Raw genomic sequence first — 20,026 nt, 5'->3', positions numbered from 1 at the left:
GAAGAGAAGAGCTTATTAAACTTATTCATGATGCCACAAATTTTGAAATGTATAAGAATTTGTCTCTTTATGTTTTATTGCACACAGGAGATGAAGACATTGAAGGTATGAAAAGATTGAAAAGAAACTAATCAAATGTGAGTTTCAAGGCATATAAATTCCTTGAGGTCAAGCATACGCTCACACCTCCATCTGTACTGCAGACTCTGGCATGTGGCTAAGGGTGCAGCTAACGTTTGTTGTGTGCAGTAGTGAAATAGGAGCTTCTGTGAAATGTACAAGTACTGATGGATCCATCCACCAAGGAAAGAGCCTGTGACTGAAAGAATGAATCTAATTTGAAAATCTAAAACATCAGATTAGAAAATTCCAGAATCACTCTATTGCTTATACAAGTAGCTTCAGGTTTTCAGATATTGATATAGGTTGAATAATTTGAAATAAATTCATGTAATACATTGGTAAGCATGGTTTCCTTTTTTTTCACTTGAATAAACCATTCAACAACATTTATTAGGTACTCATGGAGCAGGCCTATTTGAATTTTAAGAATTATGGCTCTCCAATCACTTCTGCACTAGAATTTTGAGGCTCCCTTTTCAGTACTATGTCAAAACCGTATTTTGAAATCAATAACTTGGACCCATACTTTGCTCTGTTAGAGCAGTTTCATTATTAGGAATCTCAGCAAAATGTTCTATGGAAAGAGAGGAGGAAACCAAAATTTCCCCCGATATACTTTATGGATGTGAAAGTCTAATATCGACAGCATGAAATAAAGAACCTGAGAATCACATGTTTCTCTTGGACAACAATCAAATAGTATCATAGTATCATAATCCAGGTTCTGCCCTGTGTTTGGTTATGTATCGTCCTTATGTGGAAAGAGGAGGGGCGGGGGTTACTTTACTGTAATAACGGCCCTGGGGCTCCAGCCTGGAGCATGCCTGGGACAAGGGTGGGTCACACGAGTTTAGACAATTTCACAGGATGGTGTCAGGTTCACGCTCTCTGTGCAACAAAATACCAGGTTTCCTGGAATTCTCACCACGTTTGAGGAGCCATCACCGTGATTTACAAGCTCACTGCCCACCTGGGAGTGGTGATATCACCAAGAGGAGCAGGGAGACTCTGGGCCCCCTTGATGGGGTCTCTCTAGTTGCAGCATGTCTGCTGGGGTGAGAAGAGGCTGCTTGTGTGCTGAGACATCCCTGCTGACCCACCTCCCCAGGAGGCTGGGGCCATTTGTTGACAAAATCATACCTTGATATAACCTCAGCTCATAAAAATCTTCCCTTGGATGATGGAGAGATGGCTGATTTCTAGTAGCCTTTAATACCAAAAAGTAAGTTCTGGAAAGCTGATCACACCTGAGAGTGTCTAGATGGTACTTCCCCTGAGGATTTGCATGGAAAGCTGTGTGCAGAGCCCATTTGGCCCAAGGTGTTCTTGATAAACAAGATAAAAAATATAAGCATATGTAAATTTCTTGAGGATTCAGTTAGTGGTGGCTTTGCAGTTACTAAGGTCCACAATGGGTCAACATTTTATTGATGACAAAAGTATCCATTTTTCTTGGGTATTATTCAAACATTAATGACTAAATGATTTCTTCTGTATGGAATGAAGCCTCTCTGACCACCCTTTGCTGACCTCTAGTTCAGCTCCCACCACGATGCACAGTGATTTCTTATTTGTGTTGCACCAGAGGCCAAAAGTCCATGAAGGCAGGAAACCATGATTTATTCCTTTTTTTGTGGTCACAATAATTTGCACTTAGATGCTTAATTCAAAATTTTGGAATCAATAAATGTATGGGGGAAAAGCTTTAAAGGCATTAAATAGTGACCATAGTTCTGCCTTTTCTCCCTAAACCTATTAAAACTGACTACCTTTTTCATCAATGTGTCAGGTGTTGATGTGATTGATAAAGGCAGAAATATTCTATAACATGCACTGATCAGATCAGCGGGATTAGCAGTGCCTTCTTTCATCCAAATGAAGAGAAGTGGAGTTGGTTTGGAGTGACTTGTAACTCCAGGAACGTTGCCCGTGACCTTCGGCGCTGTTTTAATATATTCAACAGAACTGCTTTCTCACTGGGCTCTTGCACAGTGACTAATGCAGGGCTCTCGTTCAGGATTGGACTGTGCCTGCCATGTAGGAGAGAGGATCGTCCCCAGGAGAACCACAAGTCCATGGACTAGGGAGGTGGGATGTCCGTGCCACACGTAGGTTGCAGGTATAGACTTGTTCAGGGGTTCAGTTTCCCTCACCTCTCCTCCAGAGAAACAGGGGTTCCCCTATTTGACTGTGTGCTTCCGCATGAGGTCCCAATGATGCGAATAATCCAGCCTATCCTGTTCCTCAGTTTGGGGCATGATGTAAAGTCATGTTTAGAAGAGAAAGTCAAGTAAGTGAAAATGAAATATCTGCGTGCATGCATCAATGGCCCATGACGTGGGAGCTTTGAATGAACAGAAAAAGCATGTATTAGTTATCTTTGTACCTGCATCTCCCAAATGACTGAGAATGGAGATACTAAAAGCAGTAAGTTACAAGAAGGAAATATTATATTTGTATGAATTCGACTGGATCTTCTAAGGATTGACACCATATATCTCTCTGTAATGAAATAGAATTTGAAGAGGATCTCAGGGAAAATCAGTTCCCTTATCTTATGATCCATTAATGGGTGCACTATTCCAAGATTCGAAGGAGAATCAGCGACCACAAATAATACCATGTGATGGAATCAGAAATGCAGAAGAAATGCTGGTACGCAGCGAGGACAGTTGACAACACAGCATTTTTAATCTGTATCTATAGAAAACATTTATAGAAGCTCTCTAATAGAGGGATTATAGAAATACATTTCATATATAATAGTGTACTTTAGTGTACTTACTGTGAAAATAGCACATTTATTTAGAAGTGGACTTTTTTGCCCAAAGTTCTTGTCGATGTTTTGAAATATGTCCATTTCCTTCTCCTGCAGTTGTTGTGACCAAGAAAAGAAAAAGTACCAACAGTTTTCCACGATTCCTCATCAAAAGTCTGCTCCTTTCGGTCGATATTTCCCAGAGGCATCCAGAACGTTCAGATAGATCGGGAAAGGATCCTAGAAAACATCTGTGGTCCGTGCGGCCAGTCCTACATCTGCCGGCACTCGTGCCTGGTGCACATGGCCTGCCTCTCAATCCTCCAGGTGCCCTCCTCGTAGGTGCAGTGACAGACAGTGCACTCGTCCGTCTTCACTTCCCTCCCAGCGGGGATGACAGCGGTCTCGGCAAAGCAATTTGGGCCTGGAAAGAAGAAACAGGTTGGACTTAATTAGGGAGTTAGCTTTACCCTGCATGTTTTATCCACTCCCTTTCAGGAAGGACAGTGAAAAAGTTACCATTCAAGACTATGAAGTGTTCCCACTTTTTTCCTGAAATGAAAGCCATGTTATTTAAAATGACACAAATGAACTTATTTACAAGACAGAAACAGGCTCGCAGACTTAGAGAATGAACTTAGGTTACCAGAGGGGGAAGGGGATATTCAGGGGGTTTGGAATCAATGGACACGTACACGCTGCTATATTTAAAATGGATAACCAACGAGGACCTACTGTACAGCACAGGGAACTCTGCTCAGTGTTATGTGGCAGCCTGGATGGGAGGGGAGTTTGGAGAATGGTTACATGTATATGTATGGCTGAGTCACTTTGCTGTGCACCTGAAACTATCACAACATTGCTTTTTTTTTTTGCTTTTTTTTTTAAATCACAACATTGTTAACTGGCTATACTCAAATATAAAATAAAAAGTTTAAAGAAATTAAAAAAATAAAATTTTTATGAATGACAATCCTGTGTTTTTCACCGACTGTGATTTTCAATTCGGGGGCCTTCTACATGGGCCAGATCTGCAATCGTTTGATTCAATTAATTCCAAGTAATCATAGAAAAACTTGATTAATGGGGACTTTCAGAGAACCAGGCTTATTAGGAGAGAGAGCAGAAACAAGCAAATTGCTTGATGTGACATAAATCCAGTGTTACCACCACACCTCTTAGAGCAGGTTTCAAAGGTCAGCTTACAGAACAACCACCTGGACGGCTCTAGAAACACTGGTTAGTGGTCCCACCCCCTAGCACTTCTGACTCAGGTTTGGGCTGTGACCAGGGAATCTGCTTGGATAACAAGTCCCCAGGTGATGGTGATGCTGGCCTGGGGCCACACTTTGAGAGGCACTGTCTCAGCATGAGCCAGCGGTACATCGTCAACAGTCTTCCTTGAGAACTGAAGACCCCTCGATTCTTGATCAACATCACCTACCAGCTTCTCCACCAACAGAGGTGCCACATGTGCATCTTATTCCATGTAAAATCCAGGACACGAAGAAATGGGTATCAGGGAGATTTCCAGGGTGAGTTTTTTTGGTTGAAACAAATGGTTTCTGTGTTACAGTTCATACCCTCAGCCATATGGGAACAACCGCTCAGCCTCCAGACCTTTCTCTGAAACGGAGGCATCGGTCCTTACCGCAGCCTGGAACACAGGGCTCTCACGCTCTTCCTCCCTCTTTTGCTTCTACAGCCTTTGATAACGTGCTCACACCAAAGCACGTCCAACGACACTGTATCAAGTCATCAAAGAGATGAAAAATGTTCATCTACAAAATTTAAAAAAATAAATGAATCCACCAAAACTCTAGGATAAAAACTGGCTTTTGTGTAATTCTAGTCAGAATAATTCTAAGCAGAGTAAGTCATGCTTCAGTGGCTTTGTCTTCTGTGTCAGCCAAGTGGCAAGGATCAGGGGTCCTGAAGGTGGTCCTGGAGACCTCACCCCCGGGTACCGCCCCTTCTCCCGCCAGGAACTCCGCTTTCCTCGGGCCCCTCCACTCAGACCCGCCCTAGATTCCCCCCCCGACCCCCGCCTGTCTCCCCAAGACCTCGAAGCATTAACAGTCATCCAGCAGAGGAGGACCCCAAACACAGATCCAACCCGGCTTTCTCTCTTGAGCAATGCTCCTGGGTTTCCAGAGGGCAGCGGTCTATGCAGGTTGCTGACACTCCACGCTCACACGCCTGGAACCACTGCCTCTTCGGTCCCACGTGATGGCTGTGTTGGTGGTAAAGTCACTCCTGCATCAGCTTTGGTGAATCAGGATACTTGAACTCCAGACCCTCCCCACCTGTAGGCCAACAGGAGGTCCCTGATCTCCAAACCCCCCACCCAGCCCACCTCCTGTTCCTCGGCCTTGGACCGTGTCCTCAGCTCTGTGAGGTCAGAGGCCAAAGGGCCACAGCAGCAGCTCCAGGTGGGACCCACCCTGTGAGCACTTGTCCCACTCGGCCCCTGGGATGCCCTGACTTTGACATTTGACACCAGGTCTCTTTGGTGTGCTTTTTTCTTTGTTTCTTTTTGTCTCTTTTTCAGAGTTTAATTTGAGGGTCCAATCGCCTTCTAATTTGCCCTAATATCTATCAGTGTGCTTTGCACGTAGAGTGTACTCCATAATTGCCCAGAAAACCTGTACCTTTAGATACAGATATTCACGGAGACTTACCTGTCTCCTCTTCAGAAAAATCTGGATTCATAATCTGGTACCACTACTTACTAGTTATGAGATTTTGGACTAAGGGATTTCATTGTTCTGAGCCTTAATGGCCTCATCTGCAGAATGGGAATGCCATACCTCACCGGGGTCCTGAGGATTAAACTAGAATAGATAGTACACTTCTGCCCTTAAGTTATTCAACAATTCCTATCCCTCTTGCCTGAATTAATCTATGTCATTGTAGTAGTCACTTCTAATGAGTTTTTATTAGTATTAACTTATGTCTATTTTTTATATCACTGTAGGACTTTGGATCTTTCTTTTTCAATGATTTGCAACCACTGCAGTCTTTATTCTTTTTTACATTCAAATTGTCCCAATTTGGCTTTTGAGTGGCCCCAGCTTTAGGCCGCTCCCCTGTCCTTCAGACACACTCCCTCAGCTGCTACCAGCCTCCTCCACTTCTGTGCCAACAACGCAATTTCAGCTCACTTTGTCCACATCTGGAATCAGCCTTTTCTCCGAGGGGCCCAGATTCCTTTGGTGGAGAGGAATACTGAGGATCCAAGGCCAGATTATTGCAAGTGCCCATTATTACTGGGGTGTCACTGCATCCAGCCCCTCTCAGTGGGCACAGGTGGGGACACACACACACACACACACACACACACACACAGGTTTTTAAATTGTGAGTTGACGTTAGGATTCATAATTCTTTCTTCTTAGATTTTATATGTGTACATCTTTTCTCTTACAATGAAACACTTCAAATTGAACATATTTATTTATGTAATTGATCCTATTAACTCTTTGCTTAACTTTACTTAGATTTTAAATTATGTACCTCCTCTGAGACTCTTGTTTATTAAAATCACCAGCATATTCACCTATTTCCTCTCTCTCACAGTTACGTAAAAGAGTTTTAAAATGACACCGTAACTGCTATTCCTAACTAACAGTAAGATTTTCTTAGTTCTTACAGTCGGTGTCCTTTGTTCAAAAGTCACCCAGCTCTTCTCTCCGCGTGGCCGTATGAACCGTGGTGTACAGCGTGAGGCTTGTTTGTCTCACTGTGCTCTCCCTCCCACCCAGCCGCTATGATGACCAGCTTCACTAGCTCTAATGTATCCCCTAGTGTAACTTTCTTTAAAAGAATAAGCAAATTATTATTTATTCATCTTTCTTTCAAAAAAGGTAGCATACTCCTAACTCTACGTACTCGGCTTTTTTCACTTAAAAATATGTCCCAGAGGGTCACTCCACATCCGTACACAGGGCTCGTGTGAGGCAGCGCCCCTGTGTCCCCGTCACAAGCAAGGTCAGTGGGCATTTGGAAACGGGCCTCCCAAACCCCCCGCCATGTATAGGAAATGCTTAAGTGCTGAGTATTTATTATCATTTGCTTCAGGCAAGGAAGAGATACGGTAAAGTGAGGCTCACAAGAAAGTGCCGGTAGTGTACTAGTAAAATCTGTATTCACGAAGAAAAGCAAAATCCAACAAAAACACCAAGTGTTCAACAAAAACACCTAATCCTAGAGGTAGAAAGCAACAATTTACACTTTGTCTCACATAAGAAAGTGTTTGTTTCATAAGCTTTCAAAATACTTATATATAAAGTCATCTCCTTATTACTGCTTAATGAATAGTGAGAAGAAACCCTGATTCTGGGTCTTCACTGAGCCTCAGTTTTGGATTAAACTCAGGTCGAAGGTGCTACAAGCATCTGGACTGTCAGGTATTTGTCTCCCAGGCCTGTGATTAAAAAAGAGTAATTATTCCTGGTAAGAGATTTTACTATGACATAATTTGTAAAATTTTGACCATTGTTGCAACTGGATTATGTTATAACCCCTTTCCTAACCCCTCGTAGAACTGTCTGTGTAGGTTTGGACACCATGTGGGGACACTTTTGTCTGACGTGGCAAGACTGAAAGGAGGGGAGAGGGAACTGTGTTCCAAATTCGTGCATTTTGTTCAAAAGTCACTTAACTCTTTTCTCTGTGTGGTCGTATCAGTGGCACAGAGTTAGGCTGTACAAGTGTCGACCCTTGAAGAATTTATAAAATAAGCTTTCTTCATAGATATATAACTGAATCACTGTGCTGTACACCTGAAACTAACACAACACTGTAAATCAACTATACTGCAATTAAAAAAAAGAAGAAAAGTAAGCTTTCTTCATCTAAAATGATTTTAGTCTGAGTAGAGGGTTATTCACATGACTTTTAGAATTATATGCATTGTTGCTATTTTTTCCTGCTTCAAATATTTACTTATGATATAGTTCCACAAAGTTACTGCTCCTGTACTTTGTAAATTCTTTTTGAATCAAAACCACATAAAAGTGTTTGGTAAATTATGAACATTTCACTAAAATATAATTTCTACAACCTATTGATATTTCTATAACAGATTCCAATTACTGAAAATTTCTAAATCTTCCATCTTAAAAGCAATGTTCCTATAAATTAACCAAATTATGAGACTCTTGTACCCAACTCCCTCTGAATATGTCTGTGTACACACACACACACACACACACGCAATTATTTTCCTGTGAACCATATTACTTTAAAAATTTTTTATTTTGAAGTTATAGATTCCAGTCAAACCAGGAATTTGGTACTACAGGGAGAACCCATGTGCCTTTCACTCAGTTTTCCCAAGTTACATCTTACATAGTTATAGCACAAAACCAGTGGGAGGAGCTGACAGGTACAGTGGGTGTGTGCACACCTGTGTCATTTTATCATATGCGTAGTTTTGTGTGACCATCACCAGACCAAGATCCAGAACCGTTCCATCACCACTGAGATCACCCTCATGCCTCCTTTTAGGGTCACTATTATCACCCTTCCCACCCCCCAACCCTAACCCTGGAAATCACTATCCTTTTCATATCTACAGTTTTGTCATTAAAAGAATGTTATATATGTGGAATGGAACAGTAAGTGAGCTTCTGAGGTTGGCTTTTTAAACTCAGCATAATACCCTTGGGACCCTGCCAAGTTGTCGGAAGTACCAATGGCTCATTCCTTTTACAGAGAAGATGTTTCCATGCTGTGGATGGACCCCACTTTATCCGTGCACCTCCTGATGAACATTTTGGATTTTTTCCCAGTTTTTTGGCTATCAAGGATAAAGCTGCTATAAAAATTCACGTACGTGTTTTGTGTGAACATAATCTTCATTTCTCTGAGATGAGAGCCCAGGAGTGCAATTACTGGAGCCTACAGCAGTTGTAAGTTCAGTTTTATGAGAAACTGCCAAACTGTTTACCAGAGTAACTATGAAATTTACATTCCAATCAGCAGTCAGTTTATTTGCATTCTCAATCATAATTATTTTAAAATTCTGGTTTGATAATTCCAACATGTCCTATCTGACTCTGGTTCTGGTCTCTTCAAACTGTTTTTTTGTTTGTTTGTTTGTGTTTTGCCTCTTAGTGTACCTCGTTAATTTCGTTTTGAATGGTTACCCATGATGCACTGGGGAAGAGGAAGTACTCTAAATAGAACTTTAGTAACCCTGACAGCGAGGTGGCGGGACTGTTCTCAGTCCCATTATTAGGTCTTGATCTTTTCGTATTTGCTTCTGGACTGTGAGCTTCGCAAGTGGTTCTTAGCCCCCCACCTTCCCCCTTGGTTGTACGGATGGCTCCGGGGGCTGGAGTTGGGTATTTCCCTTCCCCCACTTCAACTGCGCTTAGATGAAACCTCAGCAGGTTAGGCTCTGGTCAAGTTTCTCCTGAGATCAGAATATTTTTAAAAGAATAGAAGGTTCTGAAATATTTCAAAAAGGATACGTACCCCCTTCTTCTGTCAAAAGATGTCAAAGTTCACGTAACTGTGAGGACCCTCCACGTCTGGGGCCCCCAGGGGTTTTGACTCTCAGCAATTCGTCGCGTACAGGTTAGGTTTTCCTGCCCCGGCGCTGATTCGCATGGAGGTCTCTGCTCTGGTGAGTTTGATTCTCTACATCTGTCTCTACGTCTCTCCAACTTTTAGGGAGATTCAGTCTGCTTTGTGACCTTACTTCTCTGATGGATCTAAGAAGTGTTACCGATTTTTCCATTTGTTGAGCTTTTTACTTGTTTTTAGGATGGAGAGGTGACTGGAAACCCTACTGATTGACTTTTGAGCCAACTTTGCATTCCCGGAAAAAAAAAAAAAATCCCTTGTGTCATAACATAAAATTCTTTTTATATATTGATGTATTTGATTTGCTAATAAGAAATGTTAAGAAATGCTGTTTATTTATTAAAGATATTGTTTTGTACTTTTTAAAATATTGTCTTTGTTTAGTTTTGGTATCAGGATGATACTGACTTCATAGAATGGGTTGGGAAGTATTTCCTCCTCTTCTCTTGTTGGAAGATTTTATAGAAGTGATATTAGTTCTTTAAATGTCTGGTATTTTTCTCCAATGAAAACATCAGGACCTGGAGTTTTGAGGGGACTTTAAAATTATGAATTCAATTTCCTTAGTAGCTTTCATACAGATTATCTGTCTCATATTGGGTAAGTTGAGGCAGCTCATATTTTTCAAGGAGTTAGTTCATATCCTCTAAATTGTTAAATTTATGTGTGTAGAACTGTTAGTATTCCTTTATTATCCTTTTAATTTCTGTGGCATCTGTAATGACATCTCCTGTTTTAGTCTTAATATTAGTAATTTGCATCTTCTCTATTTTTTTTCCTGTGTCATGTTAAGGGTTGATCAGTTTTGTTGATCTTTAAAAAAACCAGCTTTTTATTTCATTAATTTTCACAACTGAATTTCTGTTTGCAGTTTTATTGACTTGTTTTGTTTTTATCATTACTATTTTATTCTTTCTATTACTTTCAGTTTGTTTGCTTTTCTTTTTCTTTTTAAAATAAATTTATTTATTTATTTATTTATTTATTTAATTTTGGCTGCATTGGGTGTTCGTTGCTGCACGCGGGCTTTCTCTAGTTGCGGCGAGAGGGGGCTACTCTTTGTTGCAGTTCACGTGCTTCTCATTGTGGTGGCTTCTCATGTTGCGGAGCACAGGCTTTAGGTGCGTGGGCTTCAGTAGCTGCAGCGTGTGGGCTCAGTAGTTGCGGCATGCGTGCTCTAGAGAGCAGGCTCAGTAGCTGTGGCGCACAGGCTTAGTTGCTCCGCGGCATGTGGGATCTTCCCGGACCAGGGCTCGAACCCATGTCCCCTGCACTGGTAGGCAGATTCTTAACCACTGAGCCACCAGGGAAGTCCCTGATTTTCTTTTTCTAGTTTCTTGAGTTGGTGATTTACATTATCGATTCGAGAATTTTCCTCTTTTCTAATGTAAGCATTTAGTTCCATAAATTTCCCTTTCAGTTCTACTTTAGCTGTGGTCTCATAAGTTTTGATGTGTGGTAGTTGTATTTTCATTTTCATGAAACACTTACTTTAAATTTATAGACTTGAAGTCCAATAACCACTAAGAAACTTGGAAAAAAAAAAAACACATATGATAACTTGATGAGCTAAAATATAAATTACTGAAGAGAATCCTGATGTACAAAAGCAGACTCTGGTCACTATAATTATTCAGTGGCAAATAAATCCATATATATATATATATATATATGACTTCATTAGTAAGTAGGGGAATAGAAACAGTTTTTAATCTTAATCTAATTATAATATCTGATATTTATATGGTACTTGAAAAAATATGATGCATGCAGAAGAATTTTATAAATGGAAATGAGATTTAGAGGGAATAAACATTAGTCCAAGTCACATGGCTCATAACTAGTTATTGATACATTAAATTCTATTGCTGGCCTGGCTGTTACTCAAGGACGCTCAGGCTAAAAATGGCTAATTTCAAAATGAGCACAGCATATAATGCCTTTTTTGCCTGAGGAACAGTTGTTCAAGCAGGCAGTTGATGGGCGTTTGCTACCCTGAACTTTTCTGTGCTGCTCTGACTTCAGGGCAAGGAGTCCACACCTGTCGTTCACATCACCTGCAGAGTGACTGACTCGCAATGTCAGAATAGCTTGTATCAGGCCCAGCCCAGGACCAGAGGTGCTGGCGGGGGACTCAACACCAAGGAGGTCTCTCATCCCCTTAGGAGCCCCACATCCAGTCTCCCGAAATGCAGAGTCTGTGTCAAGCCCCCAGTTTTGCCCTAGTTACCAGTGTGAGTGCAAAAATGTCGCTGCCATATCAGTACACAAAGGATGTTGCAGCCATCAAGCCGTCACATTACAGCCTCCTGGATGGTGAGCCCTGAGGGAACTCAGGTTGGAAACAGGATGCCTGCCATCTAGCAGTCAGCCACTGCAGCCCACCCACCAATGGTGCGCCCTGAGGAGACTCAGGATGAGAAAGCACAGGACACTGGCCTCAGATGGCTGAGGTGCAGATCAAAGGGATGAGTTCAGTGAGCCCAGACTCTTGCACCTTCCCATGCATAGAAAAGTGCTAAATTCCTTAACTTGAGATGTCTGGTTTTCTTTAATTAGCAGTAATCTTTTGATGTTCCGACTACCTGGTCTTTTTTGCAAAAACCCCTATGTATCCTGGCTCCCCCTTACCTCTTTGGAGCAGTCCCTCAGGCTGCGTCCCGGGCTTCAGTCCTCAGTGTTGTCCTCCAAATAAAACATAACTCTCAACTTTTAGGTTGTGCATTTTTTTTTCCAGTTGACACCAGCACAATCCAGCCCATGATATCATGTGTCCACTGACCTGACAATAAACTGGGCTGAGGCTCACAAATTCCAAACCAAGCCTGAACCTGCGGGGACATCTGTAATTAAGCGTCCCTCCTGGGTGCTCCTGTGTCTCCGGCAGAGCTGCCTGTCACAGTGCCACCCTCAGGGGCCTCCAGGTTCTCCCCGCCAGGGAGGAGGGAGGGTCATCACAGCATCTAGTGCTGCACGCAGCACAGAGCTGGAACTCAGGGCATGTACAATTGAGTTACAGTTTTAGAATTAAATAATGAATTGACACAATGAAAATAAAACTGCCATGGCTACACAGAAGGGTAAATTGCCAACATGTTTTAGATTTTTACACGGAATGGTGAGCCACAAGAAGACAGGACGTTAATGAAGAAAGGCCTAAGTGGGTGCCTGGGGGCACCTCCTCCTCCCCCATCAGGGACTAAGCACTGAGGAAGAGCCCAGCACAGCAGGATGGCAGGGCAGCGAGGGAGACCCAGGCAGCCAGGAGCCCAGCATTCATCTTCTAGATCAGTGATACCCCCCTTCTGCTCTGCCTCATCTTTTTAGCAAACCGTCTACTGAATTCTTAATTTGTTATTGCATTTTTCAGTTTCAACTTTTTCAGTATAGCCCAATTCTCAGTGAGATTCTCCAACTTTTCTTCTGTCTTCTTGTGCATGTTAACCTGTTACTTTAAAAACCTGAAATAGTCACCATATCTTGATAACCTGTGAGTCTCTCATTTCCTATTTTGCTTTTCTCTTGGTTTGGGGTCATTTGGTATTTCTTGGCTTGCCTGGCAATTTTGAATTAAATAACAGACACTGTGAAAGCGACATTGTACGGGCCCTGGATAGAGCCTTTTGGCTGACAGAGTACAGGAGGGCTACAGTGATCTGGCCGCGAATGGATTTGAGGCTTTGTTCGGGTTGGTCTTTTCCGGTCCCCCCTCACTCCTAGGGCACAGCCTTTCTTGAAGTCTTGGTTGAAAAATCCTGCTGTTTGCTGGGGCCCCTCCACACGCTCTCCTGAGCACTGTAGACCTGGCGGGTCTCTGCAAGCTCCAGCCACCCAGCTGCTGCTTCCTGCTCGGGTTCTGCTTCTCTTGCCTGGCACGTTGCAGCTTTGCAGTCTGCAAATGCCTTGAAGGAAAATTACATGAAGAATTTTGGCCTCACTTCTTTGTGGTTCCCTCCTCTTCTCAAATGCAGCCTCCCTCTCAGTTCCCAGCCGCCCTGGTGGCCCCAACACCAACTTCCACCTCCCAGCTCAGCCGGAAGCTGCCACCCTGGGCTACGGCTTTCCGCAGGACATCTGTCCCTGCTCTAGATCCTGCAAATGCCCTGAGCAAACACTGGAGAGGTGAGTATGGAGCTTAGCTCAGTGAGCCTGCCTTTTCTCTGACAGCTAGACCTCCAAGTCCTTTGCACTCTGATATCTTCAAACCATTTTTTTAAAAAAAATGCATGTATATTTTATCCAAACCTTAGAGTTGATCTCAATGGGAGAGTTTTTCCACACACTCTATCATGGTGTGAATGAAAAATGTCACTGCCACATCAGTAAAAAAAGCATCATCAAACCATCAAACCATCACATTACAGCTTCCCTGATGGTGAGCCCTGAGGGAACTCAGGATGGAAACAGGATGCCCTCAATCCAGCTGTCAGCCACTGCAGCCCACCCCAGCGGTGCACCCTGAGGAGCCTCGGGATGAGAAAGCACAGGACACTGGCCCCAGGTAGCTGAGGTGCACATCAAAGTCATAATTTCAGTGAGCCCAGACTCTTGCATTTTCCCATATGTAGAAAAGTGCTAAATTCCTTAACTTGAGATATCTGGTTTTCTTTAATTAACAGTAATCCTTTGATGTTCCGACTACCTGGTCTTTGTTGCAAAAACTCCTGTATATCCCGGCTCCCCTCTTACCTCTTCAGAGCAGTCCCTCAGAGCTACCTGAGAGCCTGTCTGGGCTTAAGTCCTCAGTTTTGTCTGCCAAATAAAGCAGAATTCTCAATTTTTGGGTTGTGCATTTTTTTTTTCAATTGACACTAACAATTCCCAAGTGAGAAAGGAGAAGATGATAAGTAGCCCTGTAAGATAGGATGTTAACCTGTAAAAATCGGTCAGATGTTTTCACTGTTTAGGTGAGTGGGGATGGTGACTCAAAGGTGCTATGGATTTATTGATCTATAAAAGTCAGACAGCAGGTTATGGAGTTTAGCAATCTCCTATATGCATTCCTTTCCCGGATGATTCTATGCATCCCTGTATTTGAACAGGCTCTTTTGTCTTCCTGCTGGTTCTATCCTTAGCAAATTAAACACAATTTTGCATGTGTTGTGTATCCATTTATGTAAAGATATAATTTATATGAGGATTCAGTTTCACAGTTTATAGCAAGTACATCTGACCAACAATTATTAGGAAAATTATATGTACAGCGGAAATGTATGTGGTTCTTTATTGCTAGGAACTCTTGCTTTGCTTTGCTTACCCTCCCTTTGTTCCTACAGGAGATGCGGGGTGGGCAAATTGAGGTGGAGAATGTTTGCACCACAGATATTAGACCTGGGAGGTCTTTTATTCAGACTCCCTCAACCCAGAGATGGGAAAGCTGAAACCTAGAAACATCAAGAGACTAGAACTGAGATTGTACATTAGACTTTCTTTTGCAAAGCATGGATTTGTCTCTCAAGCGTTTCTGGTACAATCTAACATGCCAGCTGGCCTGCCTGTTTCAAAATTGCAAGTGTGAATGACGACCACAGGGCACCCATTTGCTGTTGCCAAAGGCCTACTAAGGCTTTTTGAATTCAAATGGAATATTTTTAAAACATGTAAATCAAGTTTTTCATTTATTTCCAATTTAGACCATTTCTCCCAATACAGTTTTAGTGGTCGCCGTGGAAAGCCGGTGTGGGAGCGTTGGAGCTCCTGGGACACACTGCTCACTCTCAGGGCGCAAGCAGTGTCCACACGGATGCCCGTGTGTGTCCCCAGATTCCATCCAGGCTACCACCCTGCAGCTGCCTCCTGGTTTCCTCCCCTTTGATGGCTCTAGGTCTCAGCTCCTGGGACCTCGTCCTTCAAGGGCCAGTCTAATGCCCGAGCTCCCAGATTCTGCCAGCATCTTCCGCCTTCTTCTGCAGTCTGTGTTTCCCTCTGATCCCTGCACACAGGGCACAAACATTCACCTATGTGGGGAAACACTGGCGCTGTTGCCAGACTGTTTAAATGATTCATCACCTTACTCTGGTAGTTAGACCTAGCTTTATTCAATACTACAGCACATCATCAAGTTTAACCTTCAAAATAGAAGCCTAAGGAGCATCCTGAAAAAATGGAAGAAATGGCAGCTCCAGGAAATAGCCTTTTTCCAAATGCCATTAATATATCTGTGGACCAAAAAATGTCACCTGCCCTTCCAGTAAACAATGAATGTTGGGGCCACCAAGCCATCAGCCACTATGGCCACCCCAGACCACAGTGGGCCCTGAGGGGAATTCAGGATGGAGAAAACCAGGATACTGGCCCTAGGTAGTCAAGGTGTGTATCAAAGGAATGATTTTAGTGAGCCCAGACTCTTGCATCTTCCCATACATAGAAGAACACTAAATTCCTTAACCTGAGATAGCTGGTTTTCTTTAAATAGTAATCTTCTGATGTTCCAGCTGCCTGGTCTTTGCTGCAAAGATCCCTATTTTTGGCTCCCCCCCTTACCTCTTCAGAGCCATCCTTCAGAGCTATCTGAGATGCTACTACCTTCCAGGCTTGAAGTCCTGGGAAAGTCTGCCAAATAAAGCATAATTCCAATAATTCCAACTTTCAGGTTGTGCATTTTTTTCAGTTGACATATCTAAAAAGTCACCTGAAACATACACAAGGTCAGCAGTGAATATGAAGTGAATGTTGTGAGATCAGAAATGAGGGAACAGCCCACCATGATGCACCAGCAGCAACAAAAGGTACACGGGCCATGGACATCTGGTCTCCCTTGCAGTTCCGTGTGTGGACAGCGACATAGCTGGCCTGTCCGCACATCCCAGCCATCCAGGCACTAGGATGAGCTTCTGAGTCACCCCCGAGGCGGTTCCTGGATTGGTCGGACCCCCCTCACATCAGGCTTGTACAAAGGCCGAGAGGGTCTCATCAATATTGAATGGTAAGCTTTGCAATCAGTAATAATGTTATGAATTAGAACAGAATCTATACTCATAATAGAATAAAATGTATTGAAACCACAGTTTTCCTAGCCTTCTTCAACACATAAATTGATATCTGAACAAGAACTGGATTTGGGAAATCAGTGAGTGTCTAAACCACAGCTGCAGAGCTGACAACATGGATCAACACTAAGTTATTGTGAACAAATAAGGAAAAGTAAACCAAGCATTGCCTATTATGCCACATGAGCCAGGATTCAACCTAAGGAGGAAAGAGAAGAAAGGAGATCTAGTGATGGTCTGGAAGGCATTTAACAACTGGCTCTCAGATAGAAAAAGGAAAAGGAAAGAAGACCCAGGAAGCAGAACTGCCAGTTATACTTTCATCAAGTCCACCCTGGAGCTGCCAACACGTGACTTTGGAAGAAGCCGCAGACTTGGGAACAGAAGTGACCTCCTGGGCATGAAACACAGGCTGCTCAAGCAAGAGAAACTTGCCCTTAGCAGGAAGGTTGTTCGATGATTTTATCTAATTCGATTCTATGGAAAGACAAAACCTACGGCACACAGGACAGAAAATTATGAGACATTTTCAGTAGACCCAGAAATAGTCTGCTTCATTGAGAGTTTCCTCTTTTATTAATAAAATTTCCAATTGCACAAAGTATTCTCCTATACCTTTAAATTCAACTCCACAGCTAGTATCTTCTCTTTATTTTCCCTAGTTTTATAAAATCAATGCTTTTCATCTTTTTCTTTATTTGACTTGTTAGCAGTCATAATTTTATTGATTTGGTTGAAGATAGTTTTTGGTTTTATCAATTCTATTTTTTAAAATTTTCTAACTCTATTTTTCTATTTGTTTTACTAGCTACTAACTTCTGTGTTATTTCTGGACTTTTTGTTTTTCTCTCCTTTGGAATCTTGGCTTGATTTATTTTTATCCTTGTTTAGAAATGGAAATATTTAAGACAATGATTTCCTTGAAGGATAGTACACATTAACAGCTGACTAGCTCGATGGTTTGTTGTGTAGAATCCCTTCCTTCATTCTGCTCTCTGTGTCCCTTTAGTTCGAACTGGCCATGTTCCTGCTGGTATAATCCCCTCTCCATTCCTGGCTTCTGCTGAGACGGCTGATTAAGTCCACAGCTCACCAGGATCACTTTATCAAATAGTTTTTCAGCCGCACCCCTAGTATTCTCTTTAGAACCAGCTTTCTAATTTTCTGAAACATGGATAGGCTGAGAATGTTCCAAACCTCCAAGTTCTGATTCCCTTTTGCTTAACAATTCTGTCTGCAGTTCACCTCTCTCCTGAGAGCTGGCTGTCCTAACCCCTACAGCATCAAAGTGCTTTTCTCACCATCAGCCTCCGGGGGATTGCTGGCCACTGCTCTCTCCTCTGCACAGGACAGATCCAAGGCCAGTAACACTTTCTCTTCTTTGTTGGACTCTTTCTTTCTTTACTCCAGAAATTCAAACATGAACTACTTTATGTCTGCATACTGGACTCTTTTCACTGATGCTTGGTGAGGCATTTCCATTAACAGACTCAAAAGTCTCTTTAACTAAGAACATTTTGTTTTTTGCTAATTTGTGTTCAATCTGTTCACTGTTCTGATTTCTCGTTTAGGAAGTGAGATTTCATGCTCTTCCCGACTTCTCTGTCAACGTTTTCCTTTCCATCTTTACACCGTTTGCCATGTCCACACCTCTAAGCTAACTCACTTCACTTCTCCACTGCAATATTTAAACACTGGAAAATAAAATTTTAGTTTTCTCATTAGCTTTCCTAATCTCCCTGAATTACTTTAAATCTAATTTCATAGATAGATCATTCTTTTCAACGTTTATTTTGAGAACCTAAATTACCTTTTATTCCAAATTTGTTTCCTCTTTCTTTTAGTACATTTCTTTCAGTACATTTATTTTTGCACATGAGTTTCTCTTTTTGGATCCCTAGGGCACCTGGTCACGCATCCGTCACCCTGAGCTGCTTCTCCATGGCAGGGCCTTGCTTTGATGTCTGGCCTCTGATCTGGGAGGAGTCTCCCTGGACCAGGTTTCTGCTTGAGGGTACGGATCACCTGACTTACCATTCTTCCCTCTCTCCTCAAGGTCAGACACCTCCCTGGCCTCCCTCTTCATTTCCTCAAAGATGTTTCTTTTTGAATATTTTTTGCCTGTCTAATCCTGTCTTGGCATCTCTGACTCAGAGGGCCCAGACTAGCACAATGAGGGAGACAAAGTCCAGGTTACAAGGTCGGGGGGGTGGGGCAGGGAGGGGGTTACATAAAACACTTGAAGGCGTGTTGAGAGGACTGAGCCTTGGGGTGGCTTGCTGCTTCTGAGCAGGTAAGGGGGAGGAAAATTCAGACAGGAAAGAGATGCAGATGAAGCTTATAAATTGCCTTAATTCCCTTTTAGGAATTAAAGTAGAGAATCAGATTCCTTTTAATAATTTTTTGCCTGTGCTTCTGGAATGAGACAATTCTGATCTCATGGCTTTAGGGTTCCACATTAATCTCTTCATCTGCAGTCTGGGGGTGTGGAAGCTACAAGCTTGCCAGGAATCGACACAACGCTGTGTTCCAACACCTGTCCCATCTCTCCCTCCCTCCCTCCCCTGTCCCTCTCCACTCCTTTCCCTACACAGCTTGCAGAGTTGTATCCAAGCTATTATAATGACACTCTAAATTACAGGATGTATGGGGAAAGAGACTAGAAGAGAACACAAAAATGAAGACAGTGGATGTTTTGTTGATAGGAAATAGTAGCATGTTGTTCTCCTGTTTTCTAATTTATTTCTTATTGCCATAATATACGTGTAAATGTTTTAAGGCAGGGTGGCAGGGGGATGGGGGTGGGGAATGAAGCCAGGCTCTACAGAACACATAGAACATTCCAGAAATCTATCCTACTTCTATTTGCCAACTTTGGACAACCTCCCTGTAAGCGTGGGTCACTTCCCTTAATTTTATTTTCTGTTCAATCAATAAAAGAATAGAACAAATATTGATTGTATCACCAGTTTGTTCTCCAGTTTTATGGCATATGTAAATCCACTCTTAAATATTTGTATACACTCATTCTCCATGTTAAATAATTTATAAAACAGAAAAATAATCTGTGAGTAGCAGTTAAGCAGGCATGTGGTGCTTGGATGCTTACCTAGGGGCTGTTTTCCTTTCCTCTCAGGCACATAAAATGATGCGAAAATAAAATTTATTTTTAAGACAAGTTTCAACAAAGAATAGAAAAACATAATCAGTTGCAGATTATACCAAATAATAAAAACTTTTATTTTAGTATTTGTTCATCCTTTCTAATATATCTGTAAATTCAACTCCAGATATATATCTCTTTAATAATACAAAAATAAATTACTAATTATTTCAGTTAACATTATTATTATATAAAAACAATTTCAATCATTATTAAAAAAAGAGAAATTTCCCTTCAAAAGCTTATTTATGGTTATGCTAATAGAAATCTAACCAAAGACATTTAGGGAAAATTGATACGTCCTAGAACAATATCATGGTGGTATGTGGTGGTGCAGACAATAAGAATGTCTCGAAGAAACTGTAGAGGAGAGCAGTTTGCACCGCCCCCCCCCCCAAT

The 20,026-nt window shown here is 42.1% G+C and overlaps 1 protein-coding gene across 1 annotated transcript in view; it reads right to left on the bottom strand.

The window, feature by feature from the left end:
* Positions 1 to 3,050: 3,050 nt before the first annotated feature.
* Positions 3,051 to 20,026, bottom strand: part of VWC2 (von Willebrand factor C domain containing 2) — a 121,864-nt gene continuing 104,888 nt past the window's right edge. The window contains exon 3 of the mRNA XM_061197523.1: positions 3,051 to 3,305. Coding sequence (XP_061053506.1) covers positions 3,154 to 3,305 — 152 coding nt within the window. The 3' untranslated portion in view covers positions 3,051 to 3,153. The remainder of the gene's footprint in view (positions 3,306 to 20,026) is intronic.

This window comes from Eubalaena glacialis, chromosome 8 (genome assembly GCF_028564815.1).
Source record: "Eubalaena glacialis isolate mEubGla1 chromosome 8, mEubGla1.1.hap2.+ XY, whole genome shotgun sequence".
Lineage (NCBI taxonomy): Eukaryota > Metazoa > Chordata > Mammalia > Artiodactyla > Balaenidae > Eubalaena > Eubalaena glacialis.
Note: the sequence above shows the minus strand (reverse complement) of the source record. Positions and strands in the feature narration are given on the sequence as shown.